This window comes from Manis pentadactyla, chromosome 3 (genome assembly GCF_030020395.1).
Source record: "Manis pentadactyla isolate mManPen7 chromosome 3, mManPen7.hap1, whole genome shotgun sequence".
NCBI classification, from domain to species: domain Eukaryota; kingdom Metazoa; phylum Chordata; class Mammalia; order Pholidota; family Manidae; genus Manis; species Manis pentadactyla.
The window spans coordinates 158,489,903-158,515,822 of record NC_080021.1 but is presented as its reverse complement, the minus strand read 5'-3'; the positions used below and the strand labels follow the sequence as shown (position 1 = coordinate 158,515,822).

General features: G+C 40.8%; 1 protein-coding gene and 1 long non-coding RNA gene across 7 annotated transcripts in view; one reads left to right on the top strand and one right to left on the bottom strand.

The window, feature by feature from the left end:
• The first annotated feature begins 488 nt into the window (after positions 1-488).
• GLIS3 (GLIS family zinc finger 3) overlaps positions 489-25,920 on the top strand; it is a 429,892-nt gene continuing 404,460 nt past the window's right edge. Inside the window, exons 1-2 of one of the 6 annotated variants that reach the window (XM_036928413.2) lie at positions 625-764; positions 12,469-12,955. In XM_036928413.2, the coding sequence (XP_036784308.2) occupies positions 12,568-12,955 (388 nt within the window). In that variant the 5' untranslated portion in view covers positions 625-764; positions 12,469-12,567. Of the gene's footprint in view, positions 765-1,568; positions 2,240-12,468; positions 12,956-25,920 lie in introns of those variants that run through there. The other 5 variants (XM_057498628.1, XM_057498627.1, XM_036928415.2 and 2 more) reach the window with 5 other exon arrangements.
• Positions 1,042-1,818, bottom strand: LOC130682986 (uncharacterized). Its single transcript, XR_008996515.1, has 2 exons — positions 1,682-1,818; positions 1,042-1,560 (listed from the first exon to the last, which is right to left on the bottom strand). It is a non-coding gene; the product is annotated as an uncharacterized LOC130682986 (long non-coding RNA).

Here is a 25,920-nt window from a genome sequence, read left to right as displayed (position 1 = left end):
AATTGGCCGGCGTGGTGACCAGCGATTCCGCCCCCGCCCCCTCCCGCCTCCCGCTCCGCGGCTCACGCTCAGGAAGCAGCTGGCTGCAGGCCGGCCCTCACGGCTGCACACGGAGCCGCGCTCCTCGCCAGGCCGCCTCCCTCTCCCGCCCACCTCTCCTTCCCCCTGCCCCTCTTCTACGGCCGCGGACACACTGCGCCGCCGGGGCAGCCCAGAGCGCGGCGCGCACGGGCACCAGCGCCGGGCCGCCGCCGCCCCTCCCCGCGCCCCCGGCGCGCCTCCCGCACCATCCAGGCTCACGCCCGCGCTCCCCCACGGGACCCAGCGAAAGAAATTAGCCATCAACCTGCGCCAGCCCCCAGAGGCATCCCCCGGCCCAGGGCGAGGATGAGCAGGACAGGCGAGGAACAAAGTCGGAACTCAACTTTTTAAAAACATCATGAGTGTGAATGTGTTCGTGTGTGGGGGAGAATGAGCTGATGCCGAGGGTCCAGCCACCCCCCCTTCTGCCTCCTCCTCCCCCTGCTGCCGTTGCCCTCGCACACGCGCGCGCACACGCGGCACTTGGGCCGGGTTTCCGTGCTCCGTCCCTCGGCTTGGATGGGAGTTTTCATTTCGGAAGGAGGCAGAGCCCGCGGAGCGCGCTGAAAGGCCGGAGCCCCAAGTTACTTCGCCCGCGCGGGCCGCCCGCTGGCAGTCGCGCAGGCTGGCCCGGGGAAGGGACTCGCACGCCCGCGCTTTGTTGCGGAAATCCCGGTTACCTGGTAAGTGGATGCCGTAGGAACTTTGTTCGCAGGCGCGAAACGGGAGGAACAGGGGGCCCGAGAGTGGGGGGAAGTTAACGCTCAGACAAACCAGGGATTAGAAATAGTTTCCACGCCGAGCCGGTGGCTCTCGCGCGGGTTTGAGGATACGCGCAACCTCCAGCCCAGATTCTCTAGATCGGGTTCCTAAGATAGGTAGTAATCGTCAATTGGGAATCAAACTGTGTTCTTGTCAGTTGCCCCAGAGCGCGGGGTAGAAGACAGACAAGAAATCAACGAGGTTTTAAAGTTTCTTTAATTAGGAAGAGGTTTTGTTTTTGTTTTTTTGTTTTCAACTACAGGGGCCAGGAGGCTACACAATTAGGGAAGTTACGGGACGCGCGGGCATGGTCGTGCGCGCCACCCGAGTCCCAGCTGAAGGGACACTTCGGAGAAGTGGGAATTGATGGGGTGACGTGAGGTCTCGCGCGCGCACACGGAGCTGTAGTTGAGTTTTCCAGTTTCACGTGTTTGCAGAGCTCCACGAAGACTATTTTCCACTATTATGCCTCATCCAAGGCGATGTCCCCATTGCTCTAGAAGGTCCTCGTTAGGTGTGACGTTAACTCCTCGAGGGCACGGGTCCCGCCACCCACAGCCCCCGGGTGTGTAACTATAACCTCCCAGGACACAACCTGCGCAGCTCCATTCACACGCGCTTGGGCTTGTCACCTCGCGTTTATGGGGTCCGACAGAATAGCGTTGTTTGGAAAGTGTTTCAGTCGCGGGGACTTCGTCCCGCGCGTGGCTCCAGTCCCTGTAAATGACCGTGCGTGTGTGTATTTTCAAGTGGCCCCGGGCCGCTCTCTGGAAAACCTGAGTGAGCAGCCGGCTCTCCCCTAGACACCTTGCCCGAGGGACACCTCCAGGTTACTCACCAGAGCCGACAAGTCACCTCGGAGATGAGGACGTTACCCAAGTGTCTGGAAAACTTGTCCCTGACGGATTTGTCATCCTATGGATGATTCAGTTGGGTACCTGGAGGGAGAAGCTTTGGGAAAGGTCGTTTCTGGCTTCGCGGGTCGCACCTTCGCCGTGGGGTGTTGGGGGGCAAGAAGCGAAAGTATACTCGAGGAGGAGGAGGACGCTAGCTCGGTGGGGGCCTGGAGCGGCGAGCGGGGCCGCGGCTCCCCTGGGGTCCCGCTCGGGCCGGGCCCCTATCCGGCTCCTGCCTTCTGGGCTTCGGAACCGAGGGCCGGCAGCGGCGCCCTTTCGGCCGGCCGGACTTACTCAGGACTCGGTTGCACAACAGGAAGCCGGCGCGAGTTTGTTTTGCTGTGCTAGCTCGCTTACGCTGGCAGGCGGGGGTCAGGGTAGACGCGGCGGGAGACGGACGGGGTGGCCGCAGTGCGTCCGCAGCCAGGACGCTCCGTCCCCGGACCCGCCCCTCGCTCTGCACCGGACAGTCGAGGGGCTCGGGCTTTGGAGCTCTGCGGGTAAAGCTAGGAGGGTCGGGAACAGATAAGGGCTGCCCTCCGGGTCGCCCCCGCTGGGCGAGTCCCCAGCACCTCTCTGATCTCGCCAGCCTTCGTTCTGGCTGGGGAGGTCCCCGCCCTTGTACTCCGTATTCCTCATCCGTCTGCTGGGCTTCCCGGGCATCTGCTTGGCCCTCATCCCCGGAGTATCTAAACCCTGGGCGGGGGTAGCGTTGGGGGTGGAGGGTGCTTACGGAATCTTAGGGAGCAGCGTCGCAGGGAATGGACTCTTGAAATTGCGGCTCCCTGTCAGGGAGAGGAGGGCTCTGCACCCTCCCGACCTACTTCTAGAACATCAGCATCTCCCCAGAGTTTGGGCCGGGGTGGGATGCTCTGCAGCTCCCCCCAGCGGACCATTTCCCTTAGGTTATGGGGAACTGGGAATCTGTAGATGGGATCTTGGCTATTAGCTACGGATGAGGAAACCAAGCCCCAGAGACTTTTAGGGGTTTTACCCAAGCCAGTTGTCTCAGACGCAGGACAAACATTCAAGGATCCCAGTTCAGGGAGCATTTCTTGGCCTGAAGGTGAACTCAGGACAAATGTAAAGTCTCATTCTGTCCCCTGGAAGCTGATTTCTTCCTTGTTTCCCCCTCTGCCTGCTCCCTACTGGACCTCCCTTTTTACATTGTTTCTGGAAGCTTTTCTGTATAAAAATTTATTTGTGTTGGTTTAAATTTTCCCATGCTGCCTCTTCTCCCTCCTCTAACTTTGCTTCTAGTGGTGATGTGTGACACAGGTGAAACCTGCAGGGGTTTGGCAGAAATAGGATCTGCTGCAGTGAAGGCTGTAGGGAGAAAGTTTGAAGGTATTTAGAGACAGGAGTGTGTGACATATATATATTTTTTGCAGTTGGGAATATGCTGAAGGAAAGACTTTAAGTGCACTACAGTTTTCACTAGCTGTGCAGCCAGACTAGCCCTGAGATTACCTTGGAAAGGAAGAGTTGGGGGCAGGGGCGTTTCTTTTCCAGGTACTTTCAAAACACCTTTTCTTTTGGGTGGTTGAATTCCTTTCCTTTGTTGCTCACAGGACTCAGTAATCCTTGAGTATGAGTCGTTAAGTTAAACTGCTGCTGTAATTCTCTGTTCTTGGTTCACCTTAGACCAGTTTTGAGAGAGCATCTTCTCTTATTCCTGACTCCACCAAGTTCCTTAATAGTTGTTGGTCTGTCAGAGATTGAATACCTGGGGTCAGCTGGTTTGCTTGGAAGGAAGTGTTCATTATTCCAAATAGGAAAAGCAACTGTTTTCTTGGATGGGCTCCACCGTGGTAGGTGAAATCCCTTTTGGGCCAAAATAGGCACGGTGGGGAGGTTGACATAACAGCAGACTAATGTTTTATACCAGTCCTGCCTTCATTTATGTGGCAGAAAGGGGTCTTCCTATCTTTTCAGAAGAGAGCTCAGTGTTCTCAGTCTTCTTTTCTCTGAGTGTTCTTTCCTGCTTGTAAATTAAATCTGAGGACATTCTTTCCACTATTGTCCCTCTCATACTGTATTTATTGATCTCTGGAGTTGAAATGATAATTTGTAGTTATTCCAGAATATAGATGAAGTACTTGTTGCAGAAGATAATTCAGGAAGGGGCATCCCATGCACTTCTGTTCCCTGGAGAAGTCATTTTCTGTGTGTCTGTAATTATTTTCTGTAGAGGAAATTATAAAGAAGGACTTAACTCTAACTTTTCATTAAGTTTTGTTGGCTCATAAGTCAATCAGGATTGAAAATAAAATTAAAAGAATAAATGGCACATAGGAAATCTTTGCTATAAAAACGTGTAGTCTTACTCTTTCCTGGAGGATGAGGCATCCAAAAAAGTCTTTAAAATGACACTAACATGTAGTTTGACTAAAAGATGCCCAAGTTCTGAGTTTTCCTAGTTTCCTGTTTACTTCAGGCAGAGTTGACATAAAACCCAAGTTTTTCATTGAGATAAAATAAAATATCTGTATCTTAAGCTTGGTGTATTTTCACAAGTTGAAGCCAACTGGGTAACTAGCATCCAAATCAAGAAACAGAACATTACCAACACCCAGAAATATCTGACGCCTTTCTAGTCACTATGTTCCCCCAACCCTTTTAGTCATTATGTTCTCCCCAAGAGTGAACACTGCCTTGACTTTTAGCAAATATATCAATTTGGCCTGTTTTTTAAAATACTTTATGTAAATGGAATAATTCAATATGTACTCTTGGGGCTAGCTTCTTCCACTGACATAGCGACATTGTAGTAGGTCAAATAGTTGGGGTTTCCTTTTCAAGATAATAGGAACAGTTTGGCTTGCAGAAGTTAGTTGGTCAGACATTACTTAATAAGACAGAATTAAGGAAAAACACAAATGAAACCATGGTCTGATTAGGATGACAACAGACACGAATGAAACACAGTGTGAAGCCAGTGTGGGGTAAGCAAGGAGAATGCTGAGGAACCTCTTCCACCGTGACAGCCTGAAATGCATTCGACAGTTCCTCTGTAAGGACCACAAACCCCTCCGACCGAAGTGGCTGGTCTGAGTTTTGAAATGGCTGCATTTGTTTTGTACTGTTAGTTAGGACTTTTTATTGTTCATGACTATGCCAAGATAAAAGGCAAGAATGATGTTTCTGCTCAGAAGAATGGAATAGAGTTTCTGTGCTATTTTTTCTTATTAGAGAAAGGAATAGATTTAGGAAACATGCATCTGTGATTAAACTGGTTCTACTTGATGGAGTGTAGGATTCACGATTGTATGTTCACACTTATACTGTATTCAGGCAATAACTGATAAATACAGGATGTAACATATAATTATATATTTCATTGATACTATATTTTTCAGTATAAATGCGCAGTAGAGTATGAAAAATATAAATGTAATATATAAATGTAGTATGAAAAATATATGTACATGATGTATGTAGTATGAAAAGTAATAGGATAAAGCCAGCCAAATACATATAAGGGCTAATGAGAGTTCAAAGACAAAGTAGAGCCCCAAACTTAATGAAATTAGAATTTTGGGAGGTGAAACACAGGTAAATAAATATAAGGCAACATAGAAAGTTAAGAATGCTAAAGGAGGTATGTAGAATGAAAAAGTTAACATTTATTGGGTCTTTCAATGTACCAGGCACTGTGCTAAGCAAGTAACATACATGATCTCATTTAATATTCTGTAATGCCGTGAACTGTGTACCAGAATATAATTCTCACCATTTTATAGATCAGAGACATAGAGATTAAAAGAGGATCAGGAAAGGCCTGGTGGGTGTTTGGGGTGGGCCTGCAGGGTGAGTAGGATGTGGATTTGGGGAAAAGGGGGGAAAAGAAGAGAGGAGGGGAAGGACCATGCAGGTGGACTTTAAGGCAATATGTAGGATGAACAGAAATTAGGATCCAATCATATTGCACTTTGGGAATAAAATCAGAAGATTTGTCTGTAAAGCTGGAACCATGAAGGCTCTCAGCAGTTGAGAGCAGACTTGAAATAAAGAAAACTGATGGGACCATTCTTGCCTTATGTGATCTCTTCAAGGCCAAGAATGGGAAAAAGTACATGTTCCTTTGGGTGCAACAAGCCTTGCTGAACTGCATATGGGCAGATAGGGGTGCAGTGAAGATCAGACCCTGGCTCCCTGGTAAAGAGATCAGACTTCTTTTCTTGAAGTTTTGTGCCAGATCGATGAAGTTGCATTTCTAGGCCTGCTGGATAATGTACACAGAGAACTGACCAGATGCCAGGGCTACATATGAATTCTTGTTATTCTTGTGTATGAAGAAATGTATTAATGTTTTCCCAACTTTTTCAGCATGACCAACAGATTCCACTTCTTTCTGAACTTGACTGAGTCATTCATGTAGGTTTATTTATTTATTTTTAAAATAAATATGTTGGTTAAAGGCCTAGTCATTATTGTGGATGTTCATACTTCTGCAGTGATGTCACTGAACATAATTTAACTTGTATAAAACTTTTTTCTACCAACAACTAAAAATAGTTACATTGGTCATTCATAAGCAATAATTACACTGAAGGAAAGAAATCACTCAGTTACACATGTGATAGAGACATGTTAAATGCTTGAATATTTGGTTTAATGAATCAGAAATAAAATTTTATTTCCAGAATCTTCCATAGGTAGGCATTTGATTACCATTTTGAAAGGATTGTGATCTTTAGCTTTGTACATAGCTATTCATATGAGCTGACTAGTCATTTATACACACTAAATGACAAAGAATGGGCTTTTCATTTGCTGTGTTTTACCACCTATATATCTCCTTGTGTGAGGATGGAATTTTTTTGAAAGAAAACCCTCCAGTTACTTTTCTTTTATATTTCTGAAGAAGCTTTGTGTCTCAAACCATGGCCATGTGGTATTCACTCTTCAAAATTCCTGTAATTAATCAACAATTACATCATAGGGAATGTGTTCATTTTTCCATTTCAAATTCTTCTGCATAGGATCTGCTGGTTAACTCATAATAAGAGCATATTTTGAAAAACTCAGCTCTCAAAGGCAATTAGGTATGTGTTAATTTAAAATTTTCCCCCTTCAGCATTAAGAGTGATATTTAATTCCAGGAAAGGTCATCTGCCTTCTGCAGTGAGGAAGATCTAAAATCTAAAATAAAAATAAGTCATTAGGATCTTAATTCTGTTGGTTGATTTATTGATACTTACAGGGCACAATTGATTAATTAATACTTACCAAGTAAAAGGCACTGTGAACAATAGCAGTGATAGGGCTGTAGCTTTATATTATTAATCCTTATGTTTTATAAAGCTTAAAAATGTCAAATTATGAGGTCTTGTCTTCTTTAGAGCTATATTTTGATATTTGTTTTTTTTTTTGGCTATTAAACTGTCTATATACCTTCTTTTTTTTTTAGGTACTGGGCAGACAAATAGTCTAAATGGTTTTATAACAGTGGCTTTTAATATTTTTTTGGCAGTAACACACCAGAAAATGTATTTTCCATCTTACTCAGAACATATTACATGCATATATATACACAGACATATACACCCACAATAACTAAAATGAAATAATACTTAACCATTGATACATTCAATGCACTTTGATAGATTGGTAGTTTCTATTTTATTCTAGTCAGTTTTATTTCATTAAAAATTGCTTTTGCCATTGAATAATTTATTTCAGGCCCCACCAATGTATTGCAACCAGTTTGAAAAATAGTGCTTTGGAAAGGGTACTTTTTTAAACATCGATATTGGAAATTATGTCTTATATGCAGTTCGGACAAAGGCATGGTTACCTTTCTATGCTTATTTCTGTTTGTCTTAAAAATCATTTTTGGTTCCAAGTTCTTTCTCATTTTGCGTGATTTGTTATAGTTGACCAAAGGAATCCTTACTTATCTCCCCTCTCTCTTATCACTTGTGGTAGGACCACAGTTGTCAGAGCTTTCTGTACTCATTGATAAGTTAATGACTGAGGCAAAGTAAACGAAACACTTGTAGGAAATTACTACTTAAAGTAGTGACATTTAGTAAGCTAAGGTATGAGAGTTACATAGATGCACTGAAGTGTGGAAAGTGGATTCTAAGAGGGGCTACTGAACTTTGAATATTCCACTCTAGTAGTATTTTCTTGAGGGTTCTGAATTTCTTCTGGCCTGTAATCACTAGCTTTGTGCAATAGGTTCTCAATGCTGTTTTTCTGATTCTTAAGTTAGGATTGACTAACTAGAGAATAAATTCCTAAAGTGGACTTGGGCATCCCTTCTCTCCAACACCCTTTCTTCTCCTGTCCTTGCCCTTCCCTCCCTCTTCCCCCTTCCTTCTTGTGTCCCTCTTACCCCTTCTCCTTCCCTTTCTTCTGCCCATATTTACTCTCCATATTTTGAATATACTAGCCATTAATTTAAATTTAAAAGGGCACCTCTAGGTATTTTACTCTATAAACTTAGGGAAGATTATTTTCATTTTTAAGAAAATTTTATAAAATATTTTTTTTAAAAGTTGAAATGTGTGTATCTCTAATAGACAGCTATGGGTTGGAATCCACAGATAAAACAAAGGCAGGGATTCTGTTATATAAGATCCATAATGTTCATTATGTTATCTTTTCTGAGTGACATTTGGAAGAGTGGTCTTAAATAAGACCACTTAAGTGGTCTTAAATTGGTTTCTTAGAGGAAACACTAATTTGTCCTCATATTTTTAATTGGTATAACTCAGAGCTAAAACTCTTTGATTTTTAGTATTTATCTTACTGGTGATTATATTGCTTGAGTAGTATTTGTACATCTGAGTGCTTAGAATAATTTGTTAATATTCCTAGAATTACCAACATTAGACCTTGGGAGCACTCAAAGACTATATGGTCTGTATGTAGTATTTACCAGGTATACCCTCCCTAAGTTTCCACTCCACATCTCAATAATGTGGAATTATCCCAGCCCTGTTTCTGTGTAACTTCTGGTGTAAAGTCTGTAAATCTGACCATCTCAGTGAATGAAATTATGAAAGCACAGAAACAACCACTGTACTTGGTTGCAGGCTACTTTATCATAATGTGGTTTCCTCCCTTTCAATTTAGAGAAATGATATTGTACACATCCAGGGCATTTCCTGTATAATATCCTCGAGCTTCAGAAGCACATGTTTGCACTTTCCTCTTGTTAAAATTGCAGACAAGAATAATTTTGATTTATTGGTGACATCTAATATAGCTGTGTTTATATTGTTGCTAATAAAATGACTTACATGATTGGTTTTTGTTTATACAATCTTTTCTGAGGAGTCAGTCACCTGTGTTAGGACAAGGTACATTCTGCTTATTAAAATGAACTCCAGGGATCTAAGAACATTCAGCTCTATCTGTCCTTGATTGAATTTCAAAATGTGCTTCACGCTGCAGCCGTGCATGAGAATAACTTATATTATCTATCAATAGGCTTTTCATTTCTATATTCTTCTGGCTACAAAAGCTGTAACTAGAGAAGCCCATGGGAATGGATGGGTCTGTTAACGATCAAGGCAGCGGTGTTGAAAAGGCGATGTTAATGAAATTATACAATCATTAACTTGAAGGGAAAAAATAAAAAAGAGTCAATAAAAACTCTGTTTTAGATGCCTTAGACATATATATGTATACATAAAAGAAGGCAGCTCAGGAACGGTTTGTTGGTGACCAGCATTTTGTGTCTCATTTATCAAGTTTTCTATGCAAGGTTAGAAATACCGCATAAGGAATGGAAAATGTAACAAAGTCTAAATGTAGCCTAAGGAAATGAAATGATGTATGAAAATTAATTATTAACTGGCTCATCAGATGAATTAGGACTCTTGATGAGTTTATTAATGATATTTACTGAAAAAGGGCTTTTGGCTGTAAATAGGCATTATGGAACTCATGGTTTTGGAATTTTCTTGAATGATTAAGTTAACATTACTTTTTATTTGTTTAATCTCTTAATCCATAAGAAAAGTGCCTTGAGCCTTGGGTAGAAGGTAGTGTCATGATTTTGTATTTTGATTAAAGGTATAGCTTTTCCAGAAAACTAGTGAAATTACTTAATAGTTTTGTACCTTAGTTTCTTTAGGGGTTAAGTAATTTCCTTTGTGACCTGCCTTACAGGAGTGTTTTTTAAGAGTTGAAAGTGGTCAAAAGGAAGGATTTATTAACTTGTGTTGACTCTTACAGCAGAATAAACATTTTCATTGTTTGAACCAATGGGGTATTAAAATTCTTACTGTATCATTATGTCAGATCCAAAGTACCTTAAACTTCTGAATGTTCCTTGCTTTTTCTTTTTCTTCTTTTTTTTTCTGCTGATAGCCAAGGGTAGAGTGGTTGGAGGGAGGGCAGAGGAGAAAGTAATGCTGGAGAAGTTAAGTTTTTTCAGCTTACATGTGATTTACCTATTGGCTTTTCCTTATGGTATTAATCACTTTACTTTCTGGCTATTGCTTTTTTAGTAATAAAATTTCAATACAGTTTGTTGCTTTTACTTTCAACCTCAAGCTATTTAAAACAGAAGTGCAGTTTGTAAAGAAATAAAAATAAAATAAATATACAGTCTGACAGGCAAGTTTCTATGTCTGATACTTGAGTTTTCAGAGCTTTAATTATTTTTTCTTCTTGCAAATCCACCTTCTTAATGATGTAGCCAAGTGCTACATACCTACTTACATGTTTTATTCAGATTTCTGATGAGTATTCCTCCTTGTATATGATCTGTCAAAAATGACTCCCTTGTTTTTAAAAACGAAGAAATGGGCAAAGTCTGCCAATCTTTGGATCCTTGTCACATGGACCATGGTCTTAGTGGCTCATATATCCATTCATGTTGGGTAATTCCTCATTTTCAAAAAAATGCCAATACAACATATTTATTTTGCCTTTTATTATGTATTTTTTAGTTGGTACTGTATAAGTACTTTCTTCTGCAGGGTTCATAGTGCTCAGAGAACACTATTTTATCAATGAATCTCAGAGAGTAGATGGCCAGTATCATCTGGCAAAGCACAGAGATGTTAAATTACTTTTGCCCACAAACAACCAGTGAATCAACAGACCACCTGCTAATACACTTGCATTCTTCTAATTGGATACAGCAGAAAAGGCATCGGAATTTCTCCAATGTGAAAAAAGAAATCTTACAACAAGTATGATACAGGATTCATTGTTGTTCCATAAATGAACTTAAATGATGCAGGTCTGGATAACCTGGATTTATTTGTCCATTGTTGGGAACTGTAGTGGAGGGAAGGGCAGGAGTGAGACCTGCAAGTATTTCTGAGGAGAAGATGGTATGGAAGGATTAAATGTGGCACACCGATAGAATTCCTAATAAAACAGAATTGGTAAAGATGAAAACATTTCAAATTTCCTATTATTAGTAATTTTTGAAATTCCTCAACTTATGGGTGCACACAGTAAAATTTGCAGAAGGCACAGTGAGTGCTTGACTTGAAAAGTAAATCTTTGATTTTCTAAAATGATAAAAGAAAAAAAACTCTTCACAAAATGTCCTCCTTGATATCTGTTCTTGATGATTGACAGAGCCATTCATTTGGGAGTTGAGTTGGAAATAGTTGTCTCAGACATTGGGTCATACAGAAAAAGTAGGAATCATTCAGTTGAGTGTATCTGGCCACTACCACTTTTCACTCAGTCCATTTTTCCTGTGTTCAGCTTTGTCTTCTTTCCATGGCAATCATGTCTATTTAAAAAAATACAGATTGTGACCGTGTTTGTCTTTCATTTAGCGTAGTGGCACTTAGTCACCTCATTGACTGTATATACCTTTTGGGAGCTATTGGTCAAGGGAGAGAAGGGCCTTTCATAATGATTCGGAGCCAGGGAGTGCTGACGCTCTTATATGAGGCTGGATGGTGACATCGTGTGGTCGTGTCAGACTTTTTGTTCCCTTTCTGCCACTCGAGGAAGGGGTGCTGAGATAGCAGATGGCAGTTACATTGAACTACCATCAATTTTACCATGTGTGAAGCGCTGTTCTTCCCGTATACTTCCCATAAAGTGTTTTGCACAGCCTCTTCCCTTTCTAGGATCTTAATTGAAGGTGAGAGTTCTGCGATGTTGATTCTTTTTCCATCCCCACAGCTCAGGATCATTATGGAACCAAGACGGTCACACTGCTGTGGATATTTGGATATATGCATATATGATGCCTTTGCAAGCATCCCAGGAATATTTTTATTTTTGGAGATTTAGGGACTGAAAAAATTCTTCTTAGAGTTAAGAGATGGTTTAATGTCCTCATAATCTCATTTCGAGGCCACATCTGTCTTCTGTTTGTCTACAGGAACCTTTGAAGTATGGTCTTACAGCTCAGGAAGGTGACGCTTTTGGGTTTCCCAAGACTCACTGTAACAAAAGTGAACTAGAACAGATAGATCCTCAAGGGAGCAAAATAAGTTTCATTTTGCAAGCAGGCACCAGTAGGTTGGCTGTAGTTGCCAAGAGCACTGTATCGAGAAGGGCTCAGTGGCAAACAAAACAGGGCAGTGATCCCTAATCCATGTTGGCCATGAGTGCAGGGGGGGAACGTGCCTGCCAATGAACCTTGTATTTGATGACCCTGCTTTACACAAAAGCCCGTTTTGTTAAGAGTACTTCTTTTCCTGCTGAATGAATGTGACACACATTGAAAGCTCACTGTAACTTATTTTCATTTTTTACTTTTAAAAATGCCTGCATTTATTTTTTTAAACAGGCTAATAACCCACATCATGGATAACTTATTGGACTTTGCCTGAAAGGAGTCATTAGTGCCATTGGATATTTGACCATCCTGGCCACAGGTTTTTTCAGAATGAATGGAAGGTCATGCAGCATGAATCTCCACCGGGCATCAGGAACCCCACAGGGGACTGGGATGGTCAGTGGCCAACACATTCCTCCCATTCGTGCCCACTCGGGGACTCCTGGCCCCTCGTCCTGTGGCAGTGCACCAGACCCTACTCTTGGAAGTCTTGCTAACAGCCTCCATCTCAAGATGCCCTCAGGAGGAGGGATGGCTCCTCAGAGCAACATGGCTGAGAGCCCCATCCATCTGCCCGCCTTGAGCCCCAGGAGACAAGTGCTCACCAATGGCAAGCCACGATTCCAGGTCACCCAGGCTGGAGGCATGTCAGGGCTACACGCTTTAAAGCCAAAGCAGCGGGAGTTTGGAAGTCCTTTTCCTCCAAATCCTGGGAAAGGTAGGATTGTCTTTCTGGGATCTTTTAAAAGTGGAAACTATTTTTTTTCTCTTCCTGTACTTCCTTCTTTGCCAGCAAATCCAGTGGAACAATACATGATTCATTGTCAGGGTCAAAACTGGTCTCATAATGTTATGCAGCTTGCTTGGTAAAGGGATGACTGTGAATGTGTGCGTCAAGGTGAGGATGAGGGTGAAGGAACCATAGCAGTAAATGTGACACTTGATGGGGTTGTGGGACAGGGTGGAAGGTGAGCTAGAAAGATCAGACACAGGGAGGTGGGGTGGGTGGTGGTGGTGGGAGGGTGGGAGGGGAAGAGCAGGCTCAGTAAGGTCGTACCCTCTGCATAGACAGAGCTCTGTCCTGGCTCACCAGGGGCTGGATTCTGAAGCCGTGGAGGAGAGAGGTGGCTGGGACCATCATTACGCTGGTCGGATACTAGGAGAAAGGTGGTGTTTGGAAGGAAAATGACAAAAAAGGGCAAAAAATTTAATAGTCAATAAAATGAGTAATTAGTACATATAAATGATAAAAATTATTGTGAGAGCAGAACCTATAATTTTTGTAATAGAGCTACTGACAAAAGAGAAGGACGCCAGAAGAGAATAATGAGAAGATATATTGTTGTGTTTATAGAGAATAGAAAACCTGATTAACTTGAAATGCAGAAAATATGCTTTTAATTCAGTAGTGTTTGAATTGTTATATATCTTAAACTAAATATTGATTATTGGAGGATAGCAAATTATTTGAATGACCCTCTAGAAATTTGTGTTGACTAATTGCAAGCAGTAACTGTATTTGGGCTAGAAAAAAGGTGTATCACGTGAAATACAGTTTTGCTATGCAAAATAGCACCATTATATATTCCTTTAGGTATTTCTAGCCTTTAAGTTTAAAAATATTCATGTTAAGTGTTTCTACCACTAAATAAAATTACTAACAACCATTCACTCAGTTAACTCATAACTCACCAGTTATGGTGAATAATGATTTATATCAGGAAAGTAACCAAAAAGTTGTTTGTTTAGTGTCTGTGTATTTCTACGTACAGAGAAACTGGTATATATGGGTAGATTAAAAACAAGAAAATGTGTGGCTTTTTATCTATCATCTATCTATTTATTTATTTTGGTCTAGGTTTAGTTTTGAGTTTTTTAATTTCCTAGACCTACTAATATTCAGTGTAAGTATAAGAAAAATTTCCCATGGGGGCTGCATCCAAAATAGTTCTGTCATTGTTGGGTTGCTGTGTCCATAGTGCTTGACAAGCCAAGTTCCTTGGTGTCAAGTTCATGTATTTGGATTCTCAGGGGCTGAGGCCCAATAAAATCTTTTAGCTCATGCTTGACTAGTGAACTGTAGCTTGCTTTATGTGTACTTGTGTTTGAAACCCTAACTGGCAATAATAATGGTGAAAATAACTTGCATTTATAATATCGTAACTTAGCATGTACAGGTACTATGTTTAGAGCTTTCTCAAACATAGATTAGTTATTCCTCACAACAGTCCTGAGTTGTATGCTATTGTAGATGAACTGGTAAGGGAACTCAAGTCTAGACCGTACATGTAGCTTCAGCATTGCCGGTTAGTAAGAAGTTTGGGAATATTACATTGATGGTGACCTGGAGTGTTCAGAATTACAATCATGGTTTAAAAAATGCCTCAGGTACTTTAGGGACAGTGAACTCTCAGGGTTAATACATCTTGGAACTCATGTAAGTATTAGTGCTGTTTTCTGATTCTCTTTTCAATTTTCTGACTCCTTGCTCACCTTCTCAGCTTACAGGACCTGTTCTGGGTCTGCATGGGTGGGGCATGCATGGCATAGCTAAGGGGCAGAGGACAACTATGTTATTATTCCCCCTGGCCTTGCAAGCTTGGATACCACTACTGGTCTGGATTGTGCCAGGTGTGGCTCAGTGTGTGTCCCTTTCAGATCTTGGTTGACAATTTCTAAACTAATCCAATAACTGGTTGAAAATGATGAGCTGGGACTGTTTGAACTTCATCCAATCATTTACTCAAGAAATAATTATTCATCATATATTAAGGGTGAACCACTGTTTTGGGGATACAATAGCCAATAAAACCTAATTATGGTCCTCAAAGCATTGGGGAATTTAGACAAATAAATGGGCAGTTAAAAGAAAGCACAGTTGTAGTTCTGGTAAGGATACAGTCAGGGTGATATTAGAGCAGTTCCCAGCCTGTGCTTGCTGAGTGGATCTTGGAGGAGAGGAGGATGTCTAGGCAGACACCTGAAGGGTGAGGAGCTAGTCATACAATCATACAAAATGTGTGTTCTGTGCATTGTATGTGTCTATGGTATGTGCGTGTGAGCAGGCTGTCTGGAGCTTATTTTGGGTAGAGGGAAAAGCACAGTCAAAACCTGGAGGGGAGTGCTCTTAGTGCACTTCATGGACTTCCACGCTTCCACACTGGGGAGTGTGGAGACTGAGGTAGGAGATGAGGATGGAGAGGAATAAGCAGAAGCCAGATGAAGGGTCATGAAGGACATGCCGTAGAGTTTGGATCTATCTTGAGGACAGTGCTGAGCTGTAGAAGGGTTTTCACCTTGGAGGTGATGTGATAAGCTTGAGGTTGACATTTCTCCCTCGCTTTGTCATTGCTTTCTCATGCATTATTGACAATACCATAACCCAGAGGAACAGATATCAAAGAATATGTACCCCGGGTGTGTATTTGTCAGGATTCTCTATAGAAACAGAACCAATGGGAGAAAGAGCTGTATCTGTATCTTTCTCTATCGCCAATAGAATATAAATATTATCTATCTATCTCTATCTATCTATCTATCTATCTATTAAATCATCTAAAGGCATGCACGCGCGCGCGCACACACACACACACACACACACACACACATATACATATATAAAGAGGTATAATCGTTCACATGATTATGGAGGCTAACAGGTCCCAAGACCTGCAGGATGAGTTAGCAAGCTGGACACCCAAAAGAACCAGTAGTTAGTTCTAGTCTCAGTTGGGAGGCGAGGAACCAGCAAAGGCACTGGTGTGGTTCCTGTCTGAGGGCTAGCAGGCTTGAGACCCCAGAAGAACTAATGTTTTACTTGGAATCTAAAGGCAGGGAACAAGCCTGTGTCCCAGTCTGAAGGCAGCCATTCAGGAAATAATTCTCTCTTACATGGTGGAGGGTCAGCCTTTTGTTCTAGTCAGGCCTTCGACTGATTAGATGAGGCCCACCCACATAAGGAAGCATGGTGTGCTTTACCCAGTCTACTCATTTACATATGAATATCATCTAAAAACTCTCACAGAAGCTCCAGAATGATATTTGACCAAATATCTAGGTGCTCCAGGGCCAAGTCAAGTTGACATATAAAACTATCACAGTGGGCTACCATTGCTTTGGGGCCAAGTGCAGTTTATATGGTAGCTCAAAAAATACATTTTCTAAGCCTTGAGAATGATTATACCAATGCTTAAGAATCCAGTGGAGCTGTGTACAGAAAATATAAGCTACTTTAGGATTGCCACAAGACAAATATCTGACTTAAAGCCTAGACAATCTCCAGTAGAGTCTCATGAGAAATATACATTTGATTATAATGTTCATGTTACTTAAGGATTGAGTTCTGCTCAACTGAAAACTCAAATAACAATGGCATTACCATCATAAGGCATGGTTCTCAAATAATGCACCAAGAATACTGAGGTGCCATAGCAAACTCAGGGGGAGCCACAGGATATTTTAAATTTTGAAGACATTCTTTGAACACCACCAAACTGCCAGCTCAAGGAGGTTTACAGTTTCAACATTATATTGCACTATGCTTTTAATAATGTCATGTCTTTGCAGTTACATTTTCAATAGTTGTGATAAAAAAACAAGTACTTTGTATGTCCATGTTCATGACAACATTATGCTCAGTAGCCAAAGGGTGGAAGCAACCCCAGTGTCTATCTCGACAAATAAATGGATAAGCAAAATGTGTTAGATACCTATAATGGAATATTATTCAGCCTTCAAAAGGAAGGAAATTTTAACATGTGGTGCAATATGGATGAACCTTGAAGACACTATGTTAGGTGAAATAGCCCAGGCACAAAGGACAGATATTGTATGGTTCCTCTTATGTGAGGGTCCTAGAATAGTCAAATTCATAGAGATGGAAAGTAGAATGGTTGCTGTAGACTTGGGGGAGGGAAGATTGGGGAGATAGTGTTCAGTGGGTACAGAGTTTCAGTTTGGGATGATGACAGTTCTGGAGATGGGTGGTGGTGATGGTTGAATGTACTTACAGTTATTGAACTGTATACTTGAAAAATGAAGCTAGTAAACAAAAATGTGTGTATTTTACCACACACAAAAAATAGCACATACTAAGTGAAAATCTATATGGAATAGGAATTGAAGGTGGAAGTGTCCATTCTGATTCCAAGGATTGAAGTAGTAGAGGGCACATTTGGAACACACATTCCGTCAGTAATAGTGGTTATTTAAGAATGAAATAAAATACTTCTATTTTAATTTACTACTTTTTTCCAAAAAGCTAATGAATTGTTTGTACATAAATATTATTAAGTTATAGACACCTAATTACTTAACAAACGGAATTGTTAGGTGTTCTTTTGGCCTAGAGGCACCATGAAAAAATTGCTGAGATGCCAAGAATGCCAAGAACTGAGAACATTTGGGAACCTGTGTCACAGGAGTTTCTTTTTCTCAAAGAGCCAGTCAGGGTAGGTGATGCTGCCAGCGGTCGGGCGCGCAGAGATGTCGGGCCCGAGGTCCCGGAGCTTCCCTTTCTCTTCCCCTTTGGCTGCACCATGACTGCCTTCCTCAGGTTTCTCCTGTGGAGCCTGTCTTCTGAGAAGGGTGAGGGGGGAGGAAGAAGGACAAGAGGCAAAAAAACGAAGGGGACAACTTTCCCAGTCAACCCCCTTTAATTGGCTTTCCTAGGAGCCCCACCCAACTATTCTCAATTAGCCAGTTGTACCTAACTCACACTTTTTTCCTGAATTTAGTTTTCTAAAAAAAGTTAGATTTTGTTTTGCATTATTTTGTATTATGTTCTTTATATTGCATTTTACTTTTTAGCACGTCCCATCTCTCTGTCTCTGTCTTTCAAGTTAGCTGAACCATTAGTAAGTTAAGTTGCAGTCATTGTGGCACTTAACACCCAGATGTCTGCGAAGCCTCATGTTCTTGTCTCTGAGGGCGGCATTTTGTGAATTGAGTCTCTGAGGGTCCCCAGAGCAGGGAGTGGCTGGAATCGTCAGTGATGGGCAGGTAGAGGCATGTCCCTGTGTCGGAGGATGGCTCCTCACTCGATTCCTGAGCAGGTATCTTTCATGCTATGTAACTAAAATACATTAATCATATCTAAGGAATTTAACTTTGATACAATCGTACTATTTTACATATAGTTATATCTTAAGATATAGAAAATATTCAAATTAATTTTTATTTTGTATTCTGTTTTGCTTATATTATTATTTATAATATAAATTATTATTTTCTTTCCCTCTTATAATCCAAATGTCCTTTGTAGCTGTTTTTTCCTTTGGATCCAGGGTCTCATCAAAGATCGTGTATTACATTTGGTTGTCATATCTCTTAAGTCTCCTTTAATGTAGAATGGCCTTCTTGCCTGGCCTTTTCTTTGTGTTTCATGACAAAATTTGTTAATATTTTAAGAGAGTTCAGGTCAGTTTTCTCAACTCACAATCTGGTTTGTCCGATCCTTCTTTGTGATTGGCTTTAGGTTAAACATGTTTGACAGGAATGCTGCATAGGTGATGTGTGTGCCGCCCACTGTGTTGTACCAGGAAGTGAATGTTCATGGGGTCCTAGTATTTGTGATGCTGCTTTTAATTGCCAGGCTGGTGGTACCAGATCTCTGCGTTGTGCAGGACACTTTCCCTTTCAAAATTAATGCATAATCTTATGCAAATATCTTGATATCCCATAACCTCTTGTAACATTCAATGGTGATCTTTGTCTGAATCAGTTTATACATTGTTGATTGCGTAATGGTGGTTTTCTGATTGTAGCATTCCTTTTATGTTTATTAGCTGGTATTCTTCTGGAAGAACAGCTTCTCTTCCTTTTTTTCCTGAGAATCAATATAGACTCATGTATTCTTTTAAAACTTCACTGTGCTGTAATTCATTACCATCACTATTCTTTCTGATGCTCAAATTGTCCCAGATTCAGCGAGGGGGGAGCCCCTTTTAATGAGCTCCTGTGGCCTTTTGATATGTTCCCATTAAGTACTATCTTGCTTTCACACATAGCAAGATGTCTGCTTGTACTTCCCTGTCCCAGACTTGGAATCAGCTATTTCTCCAGAAAACTCAGGCCCCTTTTGATGGGAAAAGATACTTGGGAAACTGGATGAGAGGCTGTTTTCATTAACATTGGCGTATCGTTGATTGAAGGCTCTACGCATGACAGAATTAAGAACTATATAAGAACAAGATAATGAGTTCTAGTTAAAATACAACATCACAGAGTTAGTTCTTCCTCTTGCCTCCTCACTGCACATTTGTCGGTGGGATCCCGGGTTCTTGGCACTGTCCATGTTTTTTTTATTTGCTCTGTTCTACAATAGAGAAAAGAGTTACTTTTAGCTGTACATTTCTAAGATAGTAAAAATAAGTTTTAAAAATGATTTCTTACTACATGTAAAACTAGATGAGCGTGTTTGTATTTATCTGATCCACTAAGGGTGGAAGACGTTTTCAGTTGGCAACTTCATGGCCTGCTAGGATTGGTGAATATAGAATTCCAGTTATATTGTACTGACAATGGCATTTCCCCCTACTTCCTGCTCAACAGTTATGAATTGTAATTAGACACTGATAGAAATACATTTTTCAAAGCATCTGGAAAGTCAGTGTTTTGTTCTCTACTTAAAGTACATTTGACACAACTATTTAAATATTTAAGACAATTTCACATTCGCAGTACCCGTAGGACTATATAATTGGAAAGACTTTCATTGTAAAGGATTTTTATTTTACTTCAGGGCCTCTGACATTTCTTGTTGGGCTCTGCTGTCCTTGGAGACAAAGGGAGTTAGTTATTCATTAGTGCTTGTGGGTTATTCATTATTGTTGGTCAGAAAAAGCAGAATAATATCAACAAAGAACACCAAACTAATTGGGATTAAAAAACTCTTGTGTGTCACTTAGGGCTGGTGTCTCTTGTAAAGACCAGGTTTAAGAAAAACAATGTATCGTGTGAACCTGGGAGGTCTAAAACTCATGCACTTCAAATAAAACATCAAGTCTTGTTTTTATTTTTACTGTTTGTGGTTTGCTAATTGAATTGGTTATAACATGAAGCTAAGGTTACAACTTGATTCGTTGTGGGTCAGCTCGATTCGTATATGTCCCCCACTGCCACATCATAAATTTTAAAATACTGCCACTGATTTAAAATGTTTCTTTCCTAAATCAGTCCTTCATTCACTTATGTTTATCCAGAAAAACAAACAATGTGTCCCCTACACATACCTCAGATGCTATAGGACATGAAGCTGAAACATACCATCCGTTAGTCACCTACAGCACTTTCCAGGGCAGTTAAATAGCAGCAGCTTTGGCCTTGTACAGTGCTTTCATAAATGTGCATATTGATTGTCTCAGATGATCTGATCAAAGCCTCTATTCTGTAAGGGCAGGATAAGCATAATTGTCCCCATTTTAGGGGTGAAAGAAACTGAGGCTCAGTTACTAGAGATCTTACTCTTTATGTGCTACATGGGTCGACATTGAAAAGGACCATACAATATGAGAGATCCTGCTACAGGGGTCTGAGAAATCTTGTACCCTGTCTCCACTGGAGTTAATGGTTGCTGCTGTTGCTGAAAGAGTATGCTTTTAAAAACTCAGAAACATTGAGCTTCTACTCCCATCTGTGAGCTGAGGAAATGGGTCCTCACTCCTGTTTTGGAAAATTACACTTGACATTTTGCAGCAATAGCCATTTTGAGCAGGGAGGGCATTGTGCCCCTGGGCAGGAGTCAGGCAGGTTTTGTGTGATGGCCACCTGAGTGACATCAGTATATACACAAGTACCTTTGCATGCTTCTGTCTATGAAGTCTTTCAACTCAGGCAGGAGAGGAACATGAATATGAATAGATTTGCTACTTAACTCATCAAATTTTAAGGAAACCATGGGTGGTGACTTGTATTTAATATCTATTTTTATGGCTGCCTTATTTGAATAATGGAGGAAATGGAAAGTCTGTAATTGGCTCTGACATAATAAACAAGTTAAAAATTGAGGCTTGTGGTGTAGGACCTTGGTACTCGAGGATAGTCTGAGGCAGCTTTAGCATCCTTGGGAAGCTGGTTAGAAATGCACAATCTCAGGGCCATCCCTACCTGCAGAATATGATTGCATTTTAACAAGATCTCCAGGTGATTCTCATGTGCACAAGGGTGGCTTCCGGCTGTGTGAGTAGAGACTGTACAGGGTCCTGTGTTCATAAGTGGAGCCCTCTGCTTGGGGCTTCATGCTTTGTGGTCACTGTTGTGACACTCGTACTAAATTTATCTTTGAATCTGTGTTTAGGAAGTGAAGTTTGATGGGACATTGGAGCATGGGGGTGGGGTGGTTTGGGAGTCTCAGTTCATGCATTGTCCCACATCCTGCCAGGACAGCTGCTAGCTCCTCTGCCACTACCCAGTGTCCACTGCTTTCCTCTGCCTCCAGTGGGGACCTTGGCCTGAGTGTGGAGAGGATTGCATGCATGTGTCCCATGTGGCCAGTCCTGGGTGAGGCTCTGAGGGCACCTTTAAGGGTCTGTACTTGCTCTGTGAGTATCCTGTGTGGAAGGAGCCCAGTGTTAAAGAGCAAATGAAAAGAACACCATGAGAAGACAAGGGAGAGACTGAAGAAGCATAGGAAATGCTTTTTTCCTGCTTTTTGAGCAAGGGACCTAGTATTTTCGTTTTCATTGGTCCTTGCAAATTACATAGCACATTGAAATTTGAGAAGCACTGGTTAAAGAGAAAGAGCATGGACAATAGACTCAGAAGACCCACCCTCCAGGTCAAGCTTTACTAGTGTGTGACCTTGGGCAAGTCACTTGACTTCCCTGCCTTGGTTTCCTCATCTGTAAAATGGCGGTAATTGGCTTTGCTTTCATGAGGCTGATAAGGCTGGACATTATGGCTTGAGGGTGGCATGGAGGTGGAGGGCAGTGTTCAAAATGGGAAAGGAGGCCAAAAACCAGACTTCAAATCCATGGCATTGGATGAAAAGTAAGAGTCAAGAAGCTGAGAAAGGCAGGGTCTGGGGATTGGGTGGGGAGAAGGTAAGCATCAGAGAGCTTTTGAGCTAATCCACTAGCCTTCCAGGTCATCACCCACTTGTGTGGCAGTCTCAGAAGCACATGAGATGTTGGAACAGAAAGTGGTGTTTGCTTTTGAAAGTTAAGTTAGGTAGTAAGAGTGAAAGTGTATTTTATACTATAAACTGCCAGAGACTTGTAAAATATTTTTGTTCCCTGGTTATAAATCAGTGGGGTGGGAGGAGTTTGGGTCTCCGTAAACCACAATTGCTGCTGCTGAGTGACATGCGCTCCCCTACCCCCATTCATGTGACTTGTTCTTTGAAATAAAGGCTTGCTGCTTAGTCCTAACTACTGAGTCCAGGAAGTATGAAAAGCTACTTGATGTGTGCCTATAGAACCCTAAGTCTTCTTTATTTTCACAGTTCACGTCAAAAGCCATAGAGAAAATATTTAAACTACAATAAACAAATATTGAGGTAAAATAACAAATTTTTAAAAAGTTTATTTTCCGTCTAAATACTTTACTTTATTTAGATAGGTAATCATAATAATTTCTTATCCAAACCAGGACACTTTCAAGAGGGAAGTAGGCCCTATAAATAATGATGCCTGGGACTATCTTGGATAAACTGAATACAGGGTCACACTACATTTAGTGGAAAGTTCAATTGCATTTAGATTCAGAATCTTATCTAAATGTTTGAAGGTAAACCTACTTGGCAGAATTAGCCCCATGTAAATTAATAGCAATATTATGTCTTGGGCCATTCAGTGATTATTAAGTAGGATATGTTAGTTTCTGATTGTTCTAGGGTTGAAAATAAGTGAACTAACAACTATTTAACACTTTCTATTTTCTACTATTGCTCTTAGCTTTACATATTTAATTTAACCATTTCTAACCCTGTGAAGTATCCCCATTGAAAACATAAGGAAAGAGAGGCTTAGAAATATTAAGAAACTACAGCAAGAACACATGGGGATTTAAACCCATGTCTCACTGACTTCAGACCCTTAAATACTTCTGTAGGATATTGTTTTATCTTTTGGCACATGGTTTGCCTCAAAAAGCTAGATTTTTGGCAATTGACAATGATTTCCTGGAAGACACAGTTTGTCTACCATAATTTCTACTATGTATAGTGATGCAGTGTCTGGCGTATATTTATTTTGAACAGACCAGTGAGCTGAAGCAGAAAAACCATGGCCAAATACTTAGTCACCTAAATAGAGGTGGTTTTGGGGATATGTCTTAAATAACAGTGACATTAACAAAGTTGTCACAGAAGTTGTGTTCTTTAGCCAGTATGATTACAAAATAAGGGAAAATATTTTAGAAGTGTGACCACCAGCAACAGTGAACTCTAGGAAAATATTTTAAAAAATTTATCAAAAAATTTTTCTCCCTAAAAGATAACCCCCCGAACTATTATATAGATTGTAATGCTTTGCATCAGGTTTTAATCAGTGGCCACCGCATTTTATAAGGTGACCCATTCTTTTTTAAGATGAACCAGATTTTCATCCTGGATGTAGGAATTAAGAAAGAGCATTTAGTGGATGTTCAGTTAAACCTTTGGTTTTACTTTGTATTTAGAGTTTAGTAAAGGGGAGGATTGACAGGGTTCAGGTACACAGATCTATGATTTCTATTTCACATGGCCCTTTCCAACATGGAAGCTTGCTTCATCCAAGCATATAGACCGAGAAGACAGTAGACTCTGACAGCAAAACAGGAGTCAAATCTTTTGGAACCTCAAGATGGAAGTAACATTTCATCATCTTTGTCATGGTTGAAATCATGTCACTATATGCAACCAATATTCAAGGGGTGCCTATTACATAAAAGCATGAATTCCATAAGATAGGAAGAGTAGGGGACCATCTTAGAGTGAGAAATCACCTTGAGCGACACAGCAATTTGAAGTAGTTTGGCTGTCAGATTTGAAGATTTTCAGCATAGCTGTTTCTTGGTACCTTGGGTAATATAATGAAAGAACATCCATTTGTGATTTGAATATTCCTGCCTTTTATAACAGATTTTAGTAAAAATTTTATAGACATAAAATGCATGCAATTAATCAGTGAATTAAATTTTTCAAAGTTTTGGGGTATGAGGCTTGGGAGTTGAAAACATTTCTGTACATATTTGAGTCAAGTAATTGTTCTACTTACAGAACAAAATTCTGTGCAATTGTCTATTTTATTACTATGATAGGCAGACTCTATTGTCATTTCCCCATTTGTGCAGTAGGGTATCAGCCATGGTCCAGTCAGGAGAGAAGCTACTTCTCTATTTTAACAGAGAATCTAATATCAGAATTTTGCTAACCAGGTATAAGTACTGAAAAGGTGAAAAAAAGACCTTTAAGGTAACACAGATAGTAACTGCAGGAAGCAGGTGCTGTTCTAGGGCTGGAGGATCAAAAGAAGAAGTTGGGAGGTACCAGGTCATGGAAGCTTGAGAGAGGAGCCCACAGAGCTGGGACTCAGATCTCTGCAGACGTGCCGCCCAGCTGGTGCTGGTTCCTTGGAGAGCTGGGATGAACTACGCTTCCAGTGGCTCTTCCAGAATCAAACCAAGAAGTATGGGCCCCTGCTGCCTGTGAAGCATCGCCGCAGACTTTGGAGTCCTCTATACAGATGTCAAATCAATAACAGTTTTCCAAATAGAGGTTGTGGATTAGATCTAAACACTAGTAGGATCTTTTCCTTCTTTTATTGTCCTTAAATTGCCTAGAATCATTGTACTACCTAATAGGTCTAGGCAAAGTACATTAAACTGTAGTATTCTTTTCAAAATGTTTATATCAGATGAAGCTTGTACATTTGAAAAGTATTCAGAACAAGCCCAGAGAAATAAAGCAAAGTGAAACTATAACCTTGTTTCATGATTTCTTTAGAGTCTGGATCAGATTTGAAAAAAGTGACTATTTCTAATACTTATATAGCAATTATGATTTGGTAGATATTATTTTAAGTCCTTGATATCTCATTTTTAAATGCATCAGTAAGGCATATTTTCTCATTTAAATTACCCCCAAACCCAAGGTAGTGGGTACTATCATGCTAGGCATTGTTGCTATTACTATTCCTCCCATTGTATAGATGAGAAGATTGTGGTATGAGTGAATAACTTGCTCCATAGCTAGTAAAAACATGAGTTGTGTTGGCTTAAAAAACCTTATCCTAAGGTTAAGAAGGGAACATGGGTGTGTCTGGGGTGGTTCAGCTTTTCTCTTACTCTCTAAGCAGTGACACTTCCTTTTTACCCTTAGATACTCTCCTTTTTTCCTATTCCTTGTCTCCCACTCACATTTTCCAAGCCTTGATTTTTATCAGAGAATTGAGCCTTCGAAGCCTTTACATAAATGGGTCATATCGCAGCATGTAGTACTTATTAGCAGTTCTACAAAATTTATGGGTTTAGAGTCAAAAGTGGTTTCAAATTAGGTTCTAAGTTTTGCCAAATGTCACAATGATATTATTTTTGGTAACTTAGAACAAAGAATAATTTTGGCTCATGTTCAGTAATAAAGTTGAGTACAGATACATAGTTTGTTTTCCAAATAACCCTTTATAATCTTGGAATTATGTCAGGGTATTTTTTACTATTTATCATGTTTTGCAGTGAAATGACTCTGCATCATTATTGTAGTGGGTG